The 21,505-nt window shown below is 39.1% G+C and overlaps 1 protein-coding gene across 1 annotated transcript in view; it reads right to left on the reverse strand.

Annotated features, from left to right (window-relative positions):
- Positions 1–19,114, reverse strand: part of lrrc1 (leucine rich repeat containing 1) — a 68,006-nt gene extending 48,892 nt beyond the window's left edge. Inside the window, exon 1 of the mRNA NM_204055.1 lies at positions 18,689–19,114. Coding sequence (NP_989386.1) covers positions 18,689–18,847 — 159 coding nt within the window. The 5' untranslated portion in view covers positions 18,848–19,114. The remainder of the gene's footprint in view (positions 1–18,688) is intronic.
- Between the last annotated feature and the right edge of the window lie 2,391 nt (positions 19,115–21,505).

Here is a 21,505-nt window from a genome sequence, read left to right on the forward strand (position 1 = left end):
ATCAGTCTAAAGCTGGCCATACACATTACAATTATCTTTCATGCTACCATTGGTCCAAGGCTTTTGCCGATATCAGTCATCTCGTCGATCCACCGAACACGCACTGAATAGTGCGTGAAACCTCATTTCATACAATAATATCGGTGCATGTATGGTCAGTTTTATTCTGATCAAAATAATTGGATTACATATATATGCTTACATTCATTGGCTTGCACTGCAGTCAGATGAAGTATAAAGTATGCAAGAGCATATTTATCAAAGGTAATACGGCAATTCATTACAAAACCAGAATAGAATCTCATTTGTCTATACATTGAACAGAGTTTTGGTATTCTTCTGAGTAATTTTAAGTAAACAATCTACTTGCTCCCAAATTAAAATTGTCAGAATACACACCTGACAAACTGAAATATATACAATTATATAGTTTGGCTTGGGGGAGGAATGCCATTTTTGTGAAATCCATCTGTAAGTGCACTGCCAATGTGTGAAGTTTTGTGACGAGATTTGTCCCATGGCTACGGACTTGGGGCAGGAGCACCCGGGTCAACAGGACTGTTTGGTAAGCATAATGCTTTCTTATTTGGAAGTGAGTTATCCCTGGCCATGAGTTTTTTCACCTGAGTGCAGGGTCCGGGGCAGGTTGCACCTGGACCAGAGGATTTGAGCGGTGAGCAGTTTGTGTGGGGAATCTGTATTGCTTTTTCCAGACAGGCACCTGTATTTTTAAACTAATTTCTATGTTTAAGCCATCCCTTAAACTGTGTGCTGTGGATATATAATTTTTTCGTGTAAATCCATCTGTAAGACCACCCACTTTAAACATACACACTTTAACAACTTTTGTCTATATGCTGCTGCAAAAGAAAGATGCATGGGCCCCAATACTTATAGCGCCAATTTTTTGTTTTAGCCACAACCCCTTGTAAAACCACCCACTTAAGTAATGTGCACAATTTCATAAGTTTAAGTAATTTGCAGCATTTCATGACAAAGTAGACACAGCAATACATGATGCAGTGGCTCCAGCTTTTTACCACAATGTAGTCCCAGCATTTCCAGACACAAGGACCCCAGCATTTCCCCACACAGTAACTCTGCAATATGTCACACTGACTCATCATTTCATAACCGTAGTGACAGAAATATATTGCTATACCCTGTAAGCTATTTTGGGCAGGGTCCTCTCAACCTCTTGCATAGTTTATTGGTTTTTGTATATAATCTATATTTTCAATGTATGTAGCCATTTTTTGTACAGGACTGTTAAATATGTTGGTGCTTTATAATAATAAAATAATGTATTATTATTATAAATCACAGGGACCAAGAAAAGTGTCACAGTGGAATCAGCATATCTGTATGCTAAAGAAGGATATAACTGTGTGTGTGTACTTGCCTGCTGCCAACAATAACTTCTATGACCCCCTCCAGAGCAGTTTAAATCCCTGCACCTCTGTCACCAGAGAACTAGAAACGCTGACACAGAGTTCAATATCTCTCCCTCTGTAGTTTCAGTTCTCGTGCAGCTTAGTGCAGGAAGATTTAAAATACTCCCGAGGGGATCACAGAATCTGTTGTTAGTTGTGGCTCTTCACTGCGCACCTTTTTGTGTACATTTACAAATGTACACAAAAATCAGAATCTGAAATTTTTCAACACAAAAAAAAACTAATATACATCTGGAATATTTCTATTGGACAAATACAATGGGCATATTTACAACAGTGACAACGATTTGTATGAGTAGAAAGTACAAGCGTTACTTGCTACGTGTTAAGTAGATACATACCGCTTGGTGCAGCATTGATAAGTTAACTTCCACCACTTTGATAGGCTATTTCTGTAACTGCAATGAAATGATACCTTTTGGCAGCTACAAACAATAAAAAATGTCATTTAGAATTCTCAATTTAATGATCTTTTATGTGTAGCACCTATTACAAGGAATGAGATCACAGCTTTAAGAATATACACAGAGAAACTGAGCACTTTGCCTTGCCTTTATGTTATTTTGCTTATGGGTAAAGCTTACTAGCAAAAGCACTACAGATACCTTATCAAGAACTGTGGTGGATGGGAATGTGGGCAAGAAACTTTACATTGCTGCTAAGCAGCCTGCTTTAACTCTTAGGACATGAAACAGGTATTTGATGAATGCAGTACTATAAAGGAGCTATATAGTGCCTACGGGTTTCTTCTCTTAAAGAACAAAAATAGAGCAAAATAACAAAAAAATAGGGCAAAAAAAAACTTAAATATAATTTATTTGTGTCAATAAGACAAAATAAACTTCTTCATCAACAACATTCTATTAGAAGACATAATTCTGACAGAATGTGCAAAAGAACAGCATGTTGAACGTACATCTTAAGCTGGCAGAACAGGGATGATGTTGAAGGCTAAGTTGTTAAAAATGTTTCCATGTGTTGGCGGGTAGGCAACACAGACTGTGTGATTCCAGAAGAAGTCTTGGTGTTAAAGGGATTCTGTCATAATTTTTCTATGAATGCTATATTATACTGTGTACACTGCAAATAATTATAATTCTAACTTTTAAAATTTTATTTTCAAGCTAATAAAATGTTTTAATAATTGTGTGTAAGCAGCCATCTCAGTTCATTATGCATGATCATGTACTTTCAGAAACTGTCAGCTCAGCACCCTGAAATTCTTTTAAAGCACTTGCCTTTTCAATCTCCCAGCTGTGAAGGACTTCAATTTTGCCCCTATTTCTCCTCTTTGGATGCAATTCTCATATCTACCAGTAGGTGGAAAACAGGAGTATTTTTAGACACTGTCTGACAAAGTATAGTAGGTTCTCATCCCAAAAACACACATTAAAAAACAAAACATGACAAAACATTACTAAGCACTTGTACTAGCAGTAGTAACCATTACAGCTCTAGGACACAGGGCATTTTGTCAGTCAGTGGCCAGGACAGCTAAAATGTCCCATTACCATCCCTGATAATAAGAAATAAAATGCACATTGAGTGAAGAACGAACATGGAACAGTGAAAGTAAGAAAATGTCTTGCCTTGCCAATCTTCAAAATTAAATATAAACAAATATGTTTCATCTCTTGAAAATAGATTCTAGTACAGGTTTCTGCTCATTAACTGATGGCACAGACTAACCCAGAATAAAAAGGAACCACCACTTCAAATTAGTATTTCACTTAAATCCCAATTTCAATATTACTATAATCCTTATTGTACACAGCACCAATATATTCCACAGTAATGTACAGAAATCATACATCATTCACATTAGTCCATGCCCAGTGGATCTTACATTCGAAGATCCCTTTCAAGTACATTATTGTCAGTTTTACCAGAAGCCAATTAACCTGCCAGAGAAAACACGTACACATGGGAAGAACATACAAACCCCTTGTAGATAATACCCTAAACTAGAATGCTAACCACTATGGATCCATGATTTCAGTTGCCATTCCTTCACAGTGTGTAAGATACTTTTGCCATCTTTCATTTGCTCTTTGGTCACATGCATGCTGAATAGTTAGCGAGCAGTGGCTTTCCATGAGATTGTTATGGCCCCCAGCATGCTCAAGATTTCCTCAGACATCTTTGTATAATATTACTGTTTTATAATAATCCAATCCATATTCATATAAAATAGGAGACAATTGGCAAACACTACAGAAAATTTTGGACAGCACCGCTGGTACAATAGCATAGGTATTCCCTGCACAAGTTAGTAAATCATGATAGAAAATGTTAATTGCATTGCTTATATTTTTTTTTTAGTTTGTCTAAAAATAGTAAATCCTTTGCTTAGTACAGGTATAAAACACTGTAACCCTGAAATGAGTAAAATGTTGTAATGATATAAAAGCCTTTCACCTTTCCATTTAAAAGGGAATGCCATCAACATAACAAAAAAGTTAAAGTTAAATGTTGCATAAACTGTAGTTCTAAACAACTTTCTACAATACATTAATGTTTCAATGATTTCAGCTTTTCTCTTGGTCCCTTACTCTTCTCTGCACTGCTTGCCCTGTACAATTGAAACAAGCAGTTGTGCCAGCTCCCTCCCAGACAAGACTTATTGCCACAATACCTTGCATGTTATGAAGGAGAATCCCAAAAGCATGCAAGAAACACATTGTGGCAATTACCTGAGTGAAAGGTCACTACTGCTACATTGTTTCACATGTAGTCAGGTAGTATATGCAGTGAACACTTTTTTTCCCCCAACTAAAGACTTCTTTTACAATGTATATCTTCTTGAAAATCCAAGGTGCCCAACTGCATAGACAAAGAAAACAATACACAACATAGCTTTTGTGTTCTGTGCAGAGCTTGGTTAATGAGGTGGTTCACCTTTAATTTAACTTTAAGTATGTTATAGAAAAGTGTTCCCCAACCAGTCGCTCACTTTTGAATTTCTGGTAAGGAGGCAAGTTTTGTATGCATAAAAACCAAGTATAATGCCAAACAGAGCCTTCAGTAGGCTGCCAGTCCACATAGGGGCTACCAAATAGCCAATCATAGCTCTTATTTGAACCCCCGGGAACATTTTTCATGCTTGTGTTGCTCCCCAACAATTTTTCCATTTAAATGTGGCTCACTGATATAAAAGGTTGGGGATCCCTGTTATAGAATAACTAATTCTAAGCAACTTTTGAATTGGTCTTCCTTATTTATTTCTTATTAATTATTTGCCTTCTTCTTCCAACTCTTTGAGCTTTCAAATGAGGGTCACTGATCTGGCAATCAAACTAATTGCTCTGTGAGGCTTTGGTTTTATTGTTACTTTTTATAACTTTTTTTTTCTTTTCATTCCCTCTCTCATTCAACCCACTCCAAGGTAATTTGGATCTTAGCAACCAGATAGCCATTATAACTCCAAACTGGAGAGTTGCTGAACAATTATTGAAATAATTGAAAAAAAAAAAAAAAAACTACAAATAAAAAAAAAGCCCAAATGCAAGTTTTCTCATAATATCATACTTAAAGTTAACTTAAAGTTGAACAACCCCTCATTCATATGAAAAGCATGGCATGGACTTTTCAGGCCAAAAACACACTTTTTAAGGCTGAAAAGTGCCAAAAGAAATGCTGCTACACATTTCCTATTCAAGTGAATAAGAGCCAGTCAAGCTTCTTAGCTAGCTACAATACGTTGGTAGAGAATACTGCTGTATGCTAGAGGCTTATAGCGCAGTGAGTACGCAAATTGTTATTGTTAAAAAATGAACGTTGAAATAATTTTCATTTTATACAGATGCATCTCTCAAATTCCCAAATTCATTCTATTATTGTGCAATTCACAAAAACCAAATATTCCATATAAGTTTGACTATTTTCAGTACATTTTTCTACTGTATTTTTTCCCCACTTTTTGAAAACACTACAAAAGAAAATGACTTAGTTTGTCTCCCCCCTGTTCATGTTTCCCCTGTAGCAGCCCAGTTTCCAAGCCACCTATTCTCTAAACTGTTACAATTTCAGACATTAGTTGAAGGCATTTCTAAGAAGTGGCACCTTTAGTCCTTTAGAGCATTCTCCCTGACTGGCAGTTTTGACAGCAACTCATTTATCAAACTAAAACAGCTGCTCTGCATCATAAGCAAATAAACCTTAGAGAATTAACAGCAACTAATTTATGAAATTTTTATTGTAGAAGGGGAACAGTTCACTGAACTAATATTAGGGAACATGAGAGGGGAAAATTAATCATACTGATTTATTTAATCTAAATTAAAAGAGGAAATAAATGAGGTTGGTTCATAACTTTAAAGCTAAACTACACAAGATTTTGTAGAATGGTGTTGGACAGCTTGCATCAGACATCATTGCATCATCAAGTCCAACGTAGTTGCATGGGTTAAAAAACAATGGGACTAATAGAAAAAGCTGAAATTATATGAAAGTTTTGCCATCTAATGTGAACGGAATAGAACGCTGCATGCTGCATTTGTCTCCCACAATATAAAATATGATTGTGTCTGACAGACTTTTTCTTCTTCTTAATGAATATGAGCAAATACTTTTCTGCCTATTTCCATCATGGAATCCTGGTTGCCGGGGTCACTGCTTCCTGATTGTTAGTGCAATTAAGCTCGAGCAACCAGATAGCAACTGAAATTTCAAAATGTAAAGATGTATATTCAACTTCTCTAATATCTTTAGCCACCTGAATGTAATGCCTAGAAATCGACTATCTGAGATATTCCAAAAAACATTAAGGATCACCACTCCACCATCTATATAAGGGACAAAATATAATTCCTGTTATCAAACAATATTCAGAGGCCACCAGGTGTCTCTTGCCTGATATGCCCACTATTCCCTACCCCTCCACCTCCAGAGATAATACAGCTACCAAGACAAAAAAAAGAAGCTATTTTATAGTTTTAAAAAGTACATTTTTAGTTACAAGACTTCAAGGTTATAAAATGATATCTGGGAACACAGTTCTTTTCTGGGACCACATCCCTTTTAACTATACCCACTCAGCTTCCAACAATTATTTATACCGTTTACATTAAAAAAAAAAAAAGATTTGTGCATATTTCTACAGACTAGCTGTAACACAGTGTACTTTTATGAGATAAGGCAGTAACACAACTGAATTAAAACAACATTTCAATGCAGGAATTGTGTGTGTCCCATGTATCCACATTACAAATACAGCAATTTAAATACAGTGTAAATGTTTGGTAAATGCCCAAAACATAGCCACCAGTACTAATGTAGTGCCAACTTCAAGTTTATTTCCCCAGACATGAAATGCATGGCCACCTGAATGCTTAAAATTCCCTAGAACCCCTGGATCAAATAGGACTGGTCTCTGACACACAGGGACAAATGGTAGACCCTTCATTAAGGGAAACATAAACTTGAGATAAAGTGCAAGGTTTGAAATGAATTTCAGATACCTTTTTTTTTTTTTTAACCTGCTCATCTTAGGTTTTGGGTTTGAGATTAAATTACCTATTTTTAATTTGGGTACAATGCAAAAATATGTGGTTTTCTGTGGTTTACTTATTCCTAGGAGCTTAATTAAGTGCAGGTAGCAAAACAAATTATCAGGCAAGGGGAATAGTGACAGTGGTGGATTAAAATATTTGAATTTTGACCCACTCCTGGCATAGTGATGTTCTCGCTTTGTGTCAGGATTGACTGACTTCCCAGCGCAGGATCAATGGCTTTGAAAATACCCAGCTAGATAACAGTTATATGCCCCAAATATAATAAAAAGTTGCCTAGGAGCAGTAACCAATTAAGATATTTGCTCTCAAACAGGTGACCAGTAAATGCTTCATGCTGATTGGTTGTTATGGGTTACTGCTCCTGGGCAATATCGCATGCGTAAAGACGCATATCGCATGTGTAAAAAAAAAAAAAAGGTACTATCGCAATGCATTATTTACCTCGCATTGCGTTAATTCTCGCATAGAAATAATACTAACGCATGATTCACAAACACATATGAAGGGTTAAATGCGCTAAACATCGCATTAGTCTGTGTGAATTTTGGGAATTTTCCCTGTTTCGCTAATTTTTGGTGAAACGGGACAGATTTGCCCATCTGTGTCATTGCCCTTATACTACAAATTGTTTGTTTCACTACGGGACTGGTAGTTGAGGAGGGTACTAAAATTAGTTAAGATTTTAATTAGCAAAAGCAATTATTTACAGACTGAAGACACCTAAATACACAGTACAGCTACATGAATCTGTAATCAAGATGAATCCACAAGCATTTGGCAATTGCAATTTTCTGGCAAAGTTTGAGTCGAGAGGACCCAAAAGACACATGTATGAGGTTTCCCTTCAGCAAAAAAAAGTGCTGGTGCGTAACTAATTAAAAAAAAATAATTACTGCCAAGTGCCATTCCAGACATTCATCATCAGCATGTAACAGTGAGACAAATGCCTGTAACCACTGAAGGAAGGTGTACTGCTGGTAGAACATGGATCAAAGAACACATTTCTAAGAAGTTCATTGGATTTTTTAGCTGATGTGCTGAATTGTTTCTTTGATGTCCTTCAATGATTTAATACTTAATTTTAAAAGAGTTTGTGTACTTAAAATATGCATATATGAAACATTTAAAGAAACGGTAACAACAAATTGTTTTATTACATAATTCCACCCCCAAAACAGCTATAATGATATGTAATGCATTACTTCCCCTTGGATTTTTTTTTTTTTTTTTTTAATCTTTAGCTTGAATTTGACTTGGGACGGAAGCTCAAATTCCTCTGTGCGCTGAACTGGAAGTTAATTTCGCACCGATGATCTAAAGCACCTAAGCTTTTTTTCCAGCATGAATTGAATGCACAATGTATCAACACTACAGGGAGATTTGGAATAACCAGAGATATGGGTGCCTAAGTAACAAAATTATGCATTTGGAGTTTAATAATATGCAGGATACATGGACCCTTCAAAAAAATAATGTATTCTTTTCAGAAAGTAAGAAAATATAAGGCTATATCCCAGTATGTGATATAACAGTTAACAATTTTACCATCACCCCATCTTCCCAGGCCCGTTGCCTTGGGGTTATCCTTGATTCTGCCCTGTCCTTCACTCCTCATATCCAATCATGTCACTTTCACCTAAGAAATATCTCCAAAATCCAATCATTTATCACCCAAGATGCTGCCAAAATTCTTATTCACTCTCTTATAATATATGTAATGTAATGTATGTGCACATATTTCTTTTTTGTATACAACTATTTTATTCACAAAGTAATTACATAGGCAATGATTTCCCTGGCCAAGTAGCCATAGCAACCAATCAGAAGCTTGCTCTCAAAAATCTATCTTCACTATACAGGTATGGGAACCCTTATCTAGAAACCCCAATTACGGAAAGGCCATCTCCCATTGACTCCATTATAAGTAAATAATTCTAATTTTTAAAAAATGATTTCCTTTTTCTCTGTAATAATAAAACAGTACCTTGTACTTGGTCCTAACTAAGATATAATTAATCCTTATTGGAGGCAAAACAATCCTATTGGGTTTATTGAATATTTAAATTATTTTTAGCAGACAAGTTATGGAGATCCAAAATACGGAAACATACCCCGGGTCCCAAGCATTCTGGATAACAGGCCCCATACCTGTAGTACATTACTTGAGACTAAACTTAAGGTAATAGAAATTATTCGAGGTTTCAGAAAATACTTGTTTTTCCATACCTAGAATCTCAAAAAACAGTGCTAACTTTAGTGCAAATATTTTACAAATCTGTATTTTACATGTGTATATGCTACCTAACTTGCCGAGGGTACAATAACATCAACAGGAAAGCAGATATGTGTAGCTCCTACTCATTGACTACACATGAATTACAACATGCACGTTCCTACTTATTTTCATTTATAATACTGTCTGTCTTGGTACACGTCCCTTACCATGTCCCAAATTGGCTCAACGGAGTAGAATGTGGCTTCCCCAAGGGATTTTTACGGCCACCAGTTTACTAAAGGGCTCTACAAAAATATTTTTATACAATGTGGTGTATCAAGTAAATAACATATTTAAAGGGCAACTAAACCCTGAAAACAAATTTCACTAAAAATGTTTTATTTTATATAATGAACCAGCCTAAATATTCAACATCTCTATAACTGTAATGATCAAATTCTTCAAAGTTGTCACAGGAGCTCCCCATCTTGGATTTTGTTAGGGGCATCAGTGACATGAACATGCTCAGTGTGCTCTGGGCAGCTGTGGAGAAGCTAAACTTAGGGGTCTTCGCAAATTAATAAGCAGAAACTTATGTTTGCCTGTCATAGAAACTAATGCTTATAGGGCTGATTATTAAATTCTGATGCAAATTGCACTAGTTTTTTAGCTGCTGTGTAGTGAAAATCTAAATAAGTTACTAATCAGCCTTGAGCCTTCTAGATTTCTGTGCATACAGTATATTGCCAATCTGTCCCTAAGCTCAGTAACTGACAGCAGCACAGAACATGTGCAGAAAATAAGATGGGGACTACTGGGGTAAACTTTGAAGGCACAGACTTCCACTGCTAAAGGGCTGTTATTGCCTTGGGCTGGTACAGAACCCCAACACATAGGGGGCCATTTACGAACGCTTGGATTCTTTTCCTTTCTGATTCAGGATTTTTAGCACTAGAAGTAGCAGAAAAAAAAAAAGTTTATCGAGATTTATTTTGCGAATCCTACAAATCGCTGGCTAAAACTTGCCACGATCATATAGAAATCAACGGCAGATGTCCCTTCCCTTTCCTGGAAGATCCTTCTTTGCTATGAAACGTAAGAGGTGTTTGGATTTTTGATGCTGGTCTTGGTGCGACAAAAACTTTGTGACTTTTCCCACATGAACTTTTTCAGTTCAGACATGTTATTTGGAAAGTTTTTAAAAAGAAAAAAAAATTAGAAATGTTAAGAGTTTAAGTAAATCTGTCCCATAGCGTACAGCATTGCTATGCTGTTTTTTGCTAAGCTTTAGTTCTTCTTTAACAGTTGACCAGCACTGCACTAGGAAAAAAACAAAAGCACCTTTACGATTCGTAAAGAGATGTTGCCTTTGATATAACATTTAGCCCGTTACACCGTAACTAGGAATATGCATATCTGCATAGAAGCACTCAACAAGGTATGTTATATTTCCCTCCCTGCAGCAAACAAACTAAATTAAAAGTCAGTTTTCAGCCAAAGAAAACATTCCTGTAAGTAGCAATTCTTTTAGTTTAATTCTGGTTTGGGCACCATCTTAATATTGTGTATGTTCTCCCAGTATCTGTGTGTGAGTTTGCAGTTCCTTCCCACATTTCAAAGGCAGGTTATTTGGTTCCTAATAAAGTTTCCCTGGTGTGTAGACCGATTCGGCAGCTTATCAACCCGTGTAGGGGCAGCAACGAGGGGCCTGCCCGACCGATATCTGGCAGGTTAAAAAATTTAGTTGGATCGGGGACCGTATCGGCTCATTGATGTGGTCCCTGAACCAACTGTGGCACCAGGGCCAAACGACCGAATTAGCCTAAATTCCCCCGATATTAGCCACCCGTGGGTGGGGATATCGGGAGAAGATCCGCTCGTTTGGCTGATCTTAAAGTGTATGGCCACCTTAAGTGTTTGTGATAAGGACCATAGACAACTTTCACTGCGAAAGGGACTCATGTGACTGAAATATCTCTGTAAAGCACTGTGCAATATTTTGGGGATAAACAAAAAAAGACAGATAATAACAACAAATAAATAGTAATACCAGATAAGAATAACAAACAGATAATCAATGATAATGATAATGACTGCCTCAAAACAACCAGCATGTCAATGTAATTAGATAAATCAGAATGTACAATGTAAAGTAATAATTTTCCATTCATCGCATGATCAAAATTTAAAACTACATGCACCATAGTGCATATTCATTAACAAGCTTCATATATTTTATAAATTAAAATGATTTAAAAGCTATTATCAGCATTATTTTGTTTTTAAATAGGCTACTTCTTTTTTTAACAAAAAATGGGTTTTGCTTCTGAAAGAGAGACAGTTTCTACAATAAAAATAAGGAGAGAGCTTTGCTGTAATCAGATGGGAGTATGCTAGAAGCACTGTATAATTATTTTTGCCTTAATGATTCCAAATGGTAGGTTCATGATAATGCAACATGACAGATGACATAATAGCATTATTTCCTCTACAGCTGTCAGACATACTACTAAACTAATTCAGTGAAGTCCAAAATACCAACTTCATAACAAAAAACACTCATTAGTCAAATAAGAAAAAAATGTATCTGTATTACAAAACTTTAAAGGGCAAGTAACACCAAATAAAAGGGTTTTTATATGCATAAAAGTAGAATATACGGTTACATCTCCCTGGTACAAACTGCAAGTTTATTTCAGAGGCTCAAATGTGGTTTATATAGGAAATGAACTGTGTAGCCATGTAGGCAGTCACTTAAGTTGATATAATGGCACTAGGGCACCCAAACCTATATAGTGTGCAGGGGATACCTGAAATTTTACTTTTAATTCTGCTTTAAAAAGTTAATTGAGAAGTTAAAATGCCCTTTTCGTTGATCAGTAGTCTAAACGTTAATGACGTTTTTTGGGGAGGAAAGAAATGATAACAAACGGGTGTGGCTTTCCATGCCTACCAACTTTTCTGAAGGCTTTTAGTTACAATGCAGATATTTTACGATAGAAACTTGAACCTTGCAATCAATTTGCAACTGCATATATATGCACAACCAGTGTGAAACTGAACAATTTAAATAGAATGGCCCCATTCACATTTCAACAAAAACTTTAATAAACAGTAATGGTCATTACACTGCCACAAGTATATTAAAATGTTAAAATAGCAGAAACTAATTATTCATACACATATAGGCAACAGCAGTCCCGGATTTGTGGTGAGCCTGGGCCTAGGACGGCACAAATTTAGGGGCCGCCAAAGCCAACCTGAAATTTTGCTCACATACGGAGCAATGGGGACCTCTCCCCACTGCTCTGTATGAGTTTGAATGGAAGGGTGAATGCGCATGTGCGTGGCCGGGTGGGGGCGGGGGATGGTGATGACAATGGGGTGCAAATGGGGCAGCCTCGGGCGCCCCAACCACAAATCCAGCGGTGGGTAACAGTACTGTATAAACCATTATAAACTATCTACTGAATGGTAGTGTGTTGGGGGTTTCCTTAATGGAGAAGGATCTAGGGGTTTTTGTTGATAACAAGTTGTCTAATGCCAGGCAGTGTCATTCTGTGGCTACTAAAGCAAATAAAGTGCTGTCTTGTATAAAAAAGGGCATTGACTCAAGGGATGAGAACATATTTTTGCCCCTTTATAGGTCCATGGTAAGGCCTCACCTTGAGTATGCAGTGCAGTTTTGGGCTCCAGTCCTTAAGAGGGATATTAATGAGCTGGAGAGAGTGCAGAGACGTGCAACTAAACTGGTTAAGGGGATGGAAGATTTAAACTATGAGGTGAGACTGTTGAGGTTGAGGTTGTTTTCTCTGGAAAAGAGGCGCTTGCGAGGGGACATGATTACTCTGTACAAGTACATTAGAGGGGATTATAGGCAGTTGGGGGATGTTCTTTTTTCCCATAAAAACAATCAACGCACCAGAGGTCACTCCTTTAGATTAGAGGAACGGAGCTTCCATTTGAAGCAGCGTAGGTGGTTTTTCACAGTGAGGGCAGTGAGGTTCTGCTACATTGCTTCAGGAGACAGAACCAGCAGTACAAAAAACACAGCTTTCAGTTGCAATTATATTTACCAATAACTTTTAAAACACTTGCTTGTAAGCAAGGAGAGGTATAGCAAAGTAAAAACTTTATGGCTGAATAAAAGTGTTAGTGTCGAGGTTGGTAAGAAAAAAACGTGCTTTTAAAGCATTTAAGTTAGCTGGGACAGCAGAAACTTTCATCAGGTACAAGGAAGCAAATAAAGCATGCAAAAAAGCTATCAGGCCAGCTAAAATAGAGATGGAAAGGGATATTGCAGCTAGGAGAAAAAAAAATCCAAAATTATTTTTTAATTATGTGAATAGTAAAAAAATGAAGCAAGAAGGGGTGGGAACCTTGTTATCACGGGGGGGGGGGGGGTAAGCTGGTTGATGAGAACGGGGAAAAAGCAGAAATTTTGAACTCTTATTTTTCATCTGTCTATACATCTGAGGAGCAAGCTAATGAAGGCTTCCCTTTTAATATGCCCAGTTCTAGTAATTTAGCTACTGACGCATGGGTCACTCAGGAGGAAATTCAAAAGAGACTTGAACATGTAAAGGTAAACAAAGGTCCAGGACCAGATGGGATTCATCCCAGGGTATTAAATGAGCTGAGCGCTGTGATTGCCAAGCCTCTTCACATAATTTTTAAGGATTCGTTGAGGTCTGGCATGGTGCAGAGAGACTGGCGAATTGCTAATGTGGTGCAATTAGCCTGAAAACTATAGGCCTGTTAGTCTGACATCAGTAGTGGGAAAGCTTTTGGAAGGGGTAATAAGGGATAGGGTACTTGAACACATTGCAGTTCACAATATTATAAGTTTGTGCCAGCATGGTTTTATGCTTAACAGATCTTGCCAGACTAATTTAGTCGCCTTTTATGAGGAGGTGAGCAGGAACCTCGATGCTGGAATGGCAGTTGATGTCATCTACTTGGACTTTGCTAAAGCGTTCGATACAGTACCTCACAGAAGGTTAATGATCAAATTGAGAAAAATTGGCCTAGAACATAATATTTGTAATTGGATAGAGAACTGGCTGAAGGATAGATTACAAAGAGTGGTGGTAAATGGGACATTTTCTAATTGGACCAGTGTGGTTAGTGGAGTACCGCAGGGGTCAGTCCTTGGCTCTTTACTTTTTAACTTGTTTATTAATGACCTGGAGGTGGGCATAGACAGTACTGTTTCTATTTTTGCCGACGACACTAAATTATGCAAAACTTTAAGTTCCATGCAGGATGCTGCCACTTTGCAGAGTGATTTGACAAAATTGGAAAACGGGGCAGCAAACTGGAAAATGAGGTTCAATGTTGACAAGTGCAAAGTTATGCGCTTTGGTAGAAATAATATAAACGCGAACTATCTACTGAATGGTAGTGTGTTGAGGGCATCCTTAATGGAGAAGGATCTAGGGGTTTTTGTAGATCACAAGTTGTCTAATTCCAGGCAGTGTCATTCTGTGGCTACTACAGCAAATAAAGTGCTGTCTTGTATAAAAAAGGGCATTGACTCAAGGGATGAGAACATAGTTTTGCCCCTTTATAGGTCCCTGGTAAGGCCTCACCTTGAGTATGCAGTGCAGTTTTGGGCTCCAGTCCTTAAGAAGGATATTAATGAGCTGGAGAGAGTGCAGAGACGTGCAACTAAACTGGTAAAAGGGATGGAAGATTTAAGCTATGAGGTTAGACTGTCGAGGTTGGGGTTGTTTTCTCTGGAAAAGAGGCGCTTGCGAGGGGACATGATTACTCTGTACAAGTACATTAGAGGGGAATATTGGCAGATAAGGGGTGTTCTTTTTTCCCATAAAAACGATCAATGCACCAGAGGCCACCTCTTTAGATTAGAGGAACAGAGCTTCCATTTGAAGCAGCGTAGGTGGTTTTTCACAGTGAGGGCAGTGAGGTTGTGGAATGCCCTTCCTAGAGATGTGGTAATGGCAGATTCTGTTAATGTCTTTAAAAGGGGCCTGGATAAGTTTTTGAACAAGCAGAATATCCAAGGCTATTGTGATACTAATATCTACAGTTAGTATTAGTGGTTGTATATATAGTTTATGTATGTAAGTGTATAGATTGGTAAGTATAGGTTGTGTGTGCTGGGTTTACTTGGATGGGTTGAACTTGATGGACTATGGTCATTTTTCAACCCTATGTAACAACTGTTTTTAACAAATACATATTCATACATGAATGTATATTAGGTTGCTTATACAGGTATGGGACCTATTATCTAGAATGCTCGGGATCTGGGGTTTTCCGGAAAAGAAATATAATTTAAATATTGAATAAACCTACTAGGCTTGTTTTGCCTCCAATAAGGATTATTTATATGTTAGTTGAGATCAAGTAATATTAATAATTAATAATTAATATTACAGAGAAAAAGGAAATCCTTTTTAAAAATTAGAATTATTTGCTTATAATGGAGAGGCCTTTCCGTAATTTGGAGCTTTCTGTTAACCGGGTTTCTGGATCCCATACCTGTACAGCTTACGTAGAATGCAAGCCATAAAGGGGTCCCTTTACCTAAAATACCCTTTTTGTATAGTGAAAGAAAACGTAATTCTAAGCAACATTGCAACATACATGAATTACACATTTTTAGTAAATGTCATTGAAATCAAATGTAGTTATATGTCTGGCTGTTTTCATTCTCTGAATTCCTGGCTATGACCCCTGAAACAATGTAGCAAGGGGCAGTTGATCAAACATGGAGGAGAAATTCTGAAAACTCACTGTTTTAGGGGGCTGTTTCAAAAAAACAGAAAGTAATACAAAAACACTACAATCAATAGCAATTACATTTACACATAATTTTAAAATGATCAGATTTCTAATTAATGTATATTGGAAAGTTACTTAGAATTATATTTTTTCACTATTAAAAAAATAATAGATAGAGGAGTCCTTTAAGTGTGCAAGCAGCCCAATACTGCTGTAGGTTTGGTAATGCCAAAAGAATGAAATTAAGCTTGATAACTCAATTTGGGCTCAAAATGGCCTAGGATCCAAAGGCTGCAGTCTTGTTACACTGCACAGTATCAAACTGTGAAGCTGGGCAACAGTCACTCCATTTGGACTGAAGCAACTCTGTTTTCTTTCTACAGCTGTCATAATGCATTCAGTAGCTAAAAGAACAAGTCTGAGCAAATACAAAATCACATTAATCCAGTCTGTTAGCATTGTATCCATTCCAAATGTAGCGTGCAGCTCAGTTTCGATTTTTTTTTTCCACAGTGTGTATAACCTGGAAGTTTAGCCCGATTGGCTGACAACACAAGGGCATGTCTGAGCTGAGGAATTCCTGATCATAGTTGGAACTGCCCAGATGCAAGGTTACAGGATCCCAGGTAGTTTTCGAAAACAGTCGTCATTTCTTGTAAATGTTTATACTACATGAGGCAAGGCCTACGCCTGAGAGATTCCACCTATACTGAAGATTTCTCCACAAAGGCACAGAAAAAAAGCATTAATTTCACTAGCAGTGGGTTCTCTCCTAAAGCAAATGTAAAATGCTGCAGAACATGTTAGTGCTATGCAAATAAAATATATTAAAAATACAAGTCACGGGAAAGGCTGACAGAAAAGGATTTTTGCTTTAGGAACAATACTTTAAATCAAAGCTGTATGAAAAAAAGAACACCAATTATAATCACAGTGAAGAAAATGGTCTTTACCACTTAAAAATTACTAATTACCATCTGTAAAATGACAGCTACAGATAAGAATCCTATTTCTAGATATTGATATTATTCCTATGATAAAATGCAACATGCTGAAGAGGCAAGGTGACAACAGAACTTTGTGTTTAAGGCAAGGTCATGACAAGCGTTACTCATTAAACCAACTTCACTTTGCCACTTGAGCTTTGCAGCCACCTTCGTTACACCATGTAAACAACCTGAACTGTGTAACCAGTGAGACAGATGGAGAGGGGAAAAAATACCAGGAAGAGCACATTGTAAAACAAGATTATCACATCACTCCGTTTGAGGGATTAAACAGAGGCCTAAATAAAACCCTGGTTCCAGATGCACATTTTTTACCAATACAGAAGAACTGAATCAAATTATTGACCTCTTCATTCAACATATGAATCTGAAAATCTAACCATGAAGTTTGCTGGCCCCAGACAGATCTGAGCTAGTAAAGTGTAACATACATCCTCCATGCACAAAGAGCACATTAGCTTGAAAATCCTCTGGATGACCCAATAATGTATTCTGCTTCCTATTTAATCTAGTGGCTGTGCATTGGCTCACCCACATAATGCCACAAATATCCTTAATGACATAATTACAGTACATCAAAGGATCTTCAATAAAGCAATGTTTATTATAAAATAAATGTGATAAAGTACAGGTGGTACCAAAAGTAAATGGACTGTACCATCAGGTTTATATAACTAAAGGTCCCCATACGCGTTACGATTCGCTCGCTTGGCGAGATCACCAAGCGAGTGGATCTTCACCGGATATCACCTACGGGTGGGCGATATCGGAGAGCGTGTAGGCCAATTCGATCGTTTGGCCCTGGGGCCGACCGATCGAATTATAATGGCGGCGATGGGGCAGTCGGTTGGGGGACCTTATCAACAAGCCGATGCGGCCCCCGATCCGACTGAATCTTTTAACCTGGCCGATCGATATCTGCCCAATTTTAGGCCAGATATTGGTCGGGCAGGCCCCTCGTTTCTGCCCCTACACGGGCATATAGACTGCCGAATCTGTCCATGGGACCAATATCAGCAGCTACAATCGGCCCGAGTATGGGGACCTTAACAGAGGGAAGGCATAATTGCTACAGCTGGCCATACATGTACCGATAAAAAATTTTGACCATGTGGGATCAGCATTATCATCCAGACAATGTGTGCTGATCACTTGTTTAGTTGATCGGCCAGGTTAGAGAATTTCAGTGGGATAAAAGCTGCGCGTGTATTGGACTATATCCTTGGGGGGCCTACAATGGAAGTCACTTTCGTACAATTGGGGTCCACCAACTATTTCATGTTCAGAACATCCTCCAATTTGTATATTTAGGGCTTTATCCTACAGTTTCATTCTGAATGTTAGCTTTATGTGTTGCATTTAAACATACAACCAATATCCGAGCGTCAGAAGACGACTAAAATCTGTGTATGGCCACCTTAACATTCCCCCTGAATACAGAGTGTGGATACCAACATGGGGCTAGAGTTGGTTAATAACTTGCAATGCCTCTTGATTACAGGAAAAAAGTATAATATTTCAGTAAACAGAACATCACATTAGAAAAAAATGCAACACTGTAACATCACAACAGCCTTGCAACCTGTGGAGTTCCTGCAATTACTAACAGGATCCCATAATCGCACTGTCGCTGTCACGGGATGCTGGGAGTTGTAGTTTAAAACATGTGGAACGCCACAGGTCGCATCCAATGACATTCGGAAGGGACAGGCAGAAACACAGATGGAATCCCAGGCCTCCCGTTCTTACCTTGGGGAGTTCCCGCAGTTGGTTGGCGTCCAGGAGCAGCTCCTCCAGACTCCGGCTGTATCTATAAATCTCCTCCGGGACTGCGAGCAGGGAGCAGTGTCTCTTATCCACGGACTCCACATGACGGTTACACCGCCACAGGGGGATGCAATGAAACATCCCCGGGGAAAGTCCGAACAGCTGGCACCCCCCCGTGCCTTGTGGTCAGCCCGCCCCAGCTGCGAGCTACTCAATCCGCCGGCCCGACCTCACACTCAGAACCAAGTTGTTGGGCTCCCCAGGTCACACCACACACACTGCACTCACAACTGCTCAGACTGCCCGCCCCTCCTGGGAGGGGGGTCACAACACCCCCTAGTCTGGCTGTACAGTGATTCACACGCACCCCGCCACTCACTCAAAGCAGGTTACTGGCCACCCTCACAGGTCCGGCTTCCAATCACTCGCCTCTCTGCTGTGAGCCGTACTTCGTCTCTCCCGGAACTTCTTACAAAGTACCCTGCAGTACGGTCTGGCTCCGCGGAACCAGCATAGGGAATCATCTACTGTAAAGGAGTGCCACTCACCGGCTCTGCTACTCCCAGGCACCTCCGCCCTCAATGCCTAATTAGCGGGCGGTGATTGGTCATTGGGAGCGGCACTTGGGCCGCGTTAAGTGGCGCGCTGGGTGTGAGTGAGACAGCCCTCCTTCCTGTATGGGGCATGTACACATGCATCAGTGAGCGGCGCCCCACTCAGTCTCCCCGGGCTATCGCTCTATTATCTGTCCCTTCGCTGTCTGGTGGTGATGGTTCCCTCTTCGCTGCTATTGGCGCGCCCCCGGGTGGGCTGCTACACCTGAGCTTCTGGTCAGTGGTATGCTCCTGCTGCGCTGGGAGGGGATGGGCACACGGAATAGTCTCAGTCACTCCGGGAGACTTGCTATCACACTGTTAAAGCGCTTTGTTATACACATTACAATGAGCAGAACATGAGAGTTGGGCGGCCCACAAGGAAAAGGCAGTCGCAGTCAAGTTTATGAAGAGTTTACTTTTAAGTTAATGATGGCATTTACATAACTCTGCGACAGCCTGAGCTGCTCCCCTCGACACTTGGTGGTGTGGGGACCCTGGGCTTGCCATTCCATTGCCTGATGGCTATTCCAGGCCGGGGAGGCAGCTGCAAGAATGTGGCGCTCGCTGTGACAAGAGCCTGACACACTGTATAATTATTATGGGATACACCGAGTTTCTCATCACATCACGTGAATGTACATTTAGAGCAACAATTCCAGTTAATCTTAATCATAAGGTAATAGAAAATTACAAAACTGTTGGTTTATTAACCAGTTAATGTTCAGGACGACAAAGCAATATGGACGGGCTTACTGTGTCAGAGGGGCTGCTATATAACATGCCATAGACCAGGGATCCCCAACCTTTTATACCCATGAGCCACAGGTAAATGGAAAAAGTGTTGGGGAGCAACACAAGCATTAAAAGGTTTCATGCCCATTCCCACACCTTGGGGCACATTTACTAACCCACGAACGGGCCGAATGCGTCCGATTGCGTTTTTTTCGTAATGATCGGTAATTTTGCGATTTTTTTTCGTATTTTTTGCGATTTTTTCGGCGTCTTTACGATTTTTGCGTAAAAACGCGAGTTTTTCGTAGCCATTACGAAAGTTGCGCAAAGTCGCGATTTTTTCGTAGCGTTAAAACTTGCGCGAAACGTCGCGCCTCTTAAGTTTTAACGCTACGAAAAAGGCGCGACTTTGCGCGCAAGTGTTAACGCTACGAAAAAATTTTGACTTTGCGCAACTTTCGCAATGGCTACGAAAAACTCGCAAAAAATCGTAAAGACGCCGAAAAAATCGCAAAAAATACGAAAAAATCGCAAAATTACCGAAAAAGTCGCAAAATGTTCGTTTCCAATCGGAATTTTTCCAATTCGGATTCGAAATCGTGTCTTAGTAAATCATCCCCCTTGTGTTTCAACCCTTTCTCCTTGTAGATTGTAAGCTCTTTTGGGCAGGGCCCTCTTCACCTCTTGTATCGGTTATTGATTGCTTTATATGTTACTCTGTATGTCCAACCCACTTATTGTACAGCGCTGCGGAATATGTTGGCTCTTTATAAATAAATGTTAATAATAATAACTTAAAGGACATGTAAAGCCTACATTTGCTTACAATGTATATCAGTTGGGCACGTCTCCCCCACCCAAATGGCATCATTTGTACTGCATATATCCCCTCCGTTTGCCAGCACCATCACATTTTCAGCTTTCACCCAGTGGCCATTTTTCCTCTGATATATAATCAGATACATTTAAATCCTGAGCTCAGGAGAAAAAATTGAAGCAGACAGCTAGAGCTGAGTTTCTATGGGAACCAGCAATGCCATCTCTTTACTGGCTGCTAGGCTGGAGGGCATGTTTAGTAATCTGAGTTTAGAACAACTGAGCATGCCCACAAGCCAACAGCCAAAGCAAATTCCTGAGGGAGAGGGCCGAGTGGGTTACAGGAGAAGAAGGAAATCCAAGTGATTAAGGAGATGTTGCAGCCTTACTATTAACGTCTGGACAACCAGTGTGGCAGGTATTGAAAGATTTCAAAGAGGCTGTTCACTGATTCAGTTTTTGTGTGTGGGGGTTTACATGTCCTTTAAACTTGTTTCCAAACCAGGAATTCAAAAATGAGCACCTACTTTGAGGCCCCTGAGAGCAACATCCAAGGGGTTGGTGAGCAACATGTTGCTCACGAACCACTGGTTGGGGATCACTGCCATAGACTGTCACTATGTTTTAGGCGATGGGGGGCTGTTTTTGTACTTGG

Source organism: Xenopus tropicalis, chromosome 5 (assembly GCF_000004195.4).
Source record: "Xenopus tropicalis strain Nigerian chromosome 5, UCB_Xtro_10.0, whole genome shotgun sequence".
Taxonomy (NCBI): domain Eukaryota; kingdom Metazoa; phylum Chordata; class Amphibia; order Anura; family Pipidae; genus Xenopus; species Xenopus tropicalis.